The sequence below is a fragment of the Eurypyga helias genome, unplaced genomic scaffold (genome assembly GCF_000690775.1).
Source record: "Eurypyga helias isolate BGI_N326 unplaced genomic scaffold, ASM69077v1 scaffold27231, whole genome shotgun sequence".
NCBI lineage: Eukaryota > Metazoa > Chordata > Aves > Eurypygiformes > Eurypygidae > Eurypyga > Eurypyga helias.
Genome location: NW_010230573.1, coordinates 413 through 1,758, shown reverse-complemented (window position 1 = coordinate 1,758; position 1,346 = coordinate 413). Strand labels below are relative to the sequence as shown.

At 64.3% G+C, this 1,346-nt stretch overlaps 1 protein-coding gene across 1 annotated transcript in view; it reads right to left on the bottom strand.

Moving 5' to 3' along the window:
- PARP3 (poly (ADP-ribose) polymerase family, member 3) overlaps positions 1 to 1,341 on the bottom strand; it is a gene marked incomplete at both ends in the record, with an annotated part of 1,511 nt that extends 170 nt beyond the window's left edge. Inside the window, 3 exons of the mRNA XM_010160803.1 lie at positions 291 to 482; positions 891 to 1,016; positions 1,217 to 1,341. Of these exons, the coding sequence (XP_010159105.1) occupies positions 291 to 482; positions 891 to 1,016; positions 1,217 to 1,341 (443 nt within the window). The remainder of the gene's footprint in view (positions 1 to 290; positions 483 to 890; positions 1,017 to 1,216) is intronic.
- Between the last annotated feature and the right edge of the window lie 5 nt (positions 1,342 to 1,346).

Sequence of the window (1,346 nt, the reverse complement as noted above, 5' to 3'; positions counted from 1 at the left end):
CACGGCACCGGGGCTGCCTGTCTTGGGAGAGACCCTGGCCCTTGGGCAGCAGAGCGATGGGCAGCGTTCCCTGGCCAACGCCACCCAGATGCCCACAGTTCTTGCTCAGGATACCCTCCCACTCCAGTTTGACCCGTTAGCCCATGGGCTGGTTCAGCTCGCACCCAGACCCCTCCCAAAGCTCCCCCCATCCTGCTGACCCACTTGGATGTACTGGTGTCCGGTGGGCCAGGGGTGGGATGTGAGGACCGCCCCAGCGCGGAGATGCCCCGGCTGCCTGGTGCACTCACCCTGACGGCAGCTTCTGCCTCCTGCTCAGCCCCCGGCTGCACCTCGATGAGCGTGTATTTCCCTGGCTGGGCAACGAAGTTCTCCCTTGCCGCCCAGCTGTTCTTGGTCTTCTCCCGAAACTTCTTCTCAAAGTCCTTCTTGGCGGCTTCCAGGGAGGCAGAGGGCATGAGCTTGGACTGGCCCACCTCCCCCTGGCAGAGGATGGCAGCGGTCAAGCCCCTCCTGCATCCCTGCTCCGCTATCCCCCTGCCAGGGGAGCAGCCGGGGAGCAGGGGGCGGTGATGGGGGGGCTGCAGGGCACTGAGCAGGAACGTGATGAGCCATTAACACCAGGTCTGGGGGTCCCTGCAGCTCGGGGAGACACCCCAGGACTCCTTGCTGGGGTGTCACATTCTCTGTCACCCCAGCGATGAGGTGGCATATTCCCCAGCCAGGCTGACCCCATTGTGTGGGGTCAAGCCCTTGAAGCACCCCAAATAGGGGCTATAGCAGGGCCACTCAGTTACTCACTTTGGGATCGGGAACAAGGGATGGGGTTCATCCCCAGCCCTTGGGGGTCCCAAGGCAGAGGGGGGACAGCGGCGCTGGGGTGGACTCACCACACGGCCCCAGCGGCTCCAGACGCTGTAGGCACCGTCGTGCTCGAGGAGCTGGATGACGTAGAACTTGTTGTTGTTGGCACTGATGTTGGTCTGGTTCAGGGTGCAGTCGTAGTCGTCATAGACCTACAGCGAGCAGCGCGGCCTGGGCTGGCACCTGGGCGGCGTTTGGGGATGGGGGGGACATGCAGAGCTGTCCCAGTGGGGACATAGAGGGGTCTGCAAGGAAAATTGGGGCTGCGCCTGTGTTAGTGGGGTGGGGGCTGCCCTAGGACTCCCCTCCCATGTCCCCCCAGCCCCTCTGGGTACCCCGGCCCTGCTCTCACCCGGGCGCCTGGTGTCATGCTCAGGGGGCACAGCCCGTCGATGGTGGCGGGGGGCTTCTCCTTGGGGGCAGTTTTCAGGGCTGCCAAGGTGGAGCTCCAGGCATCCTCCTCCTCTTCTGCCTTCGCTTTT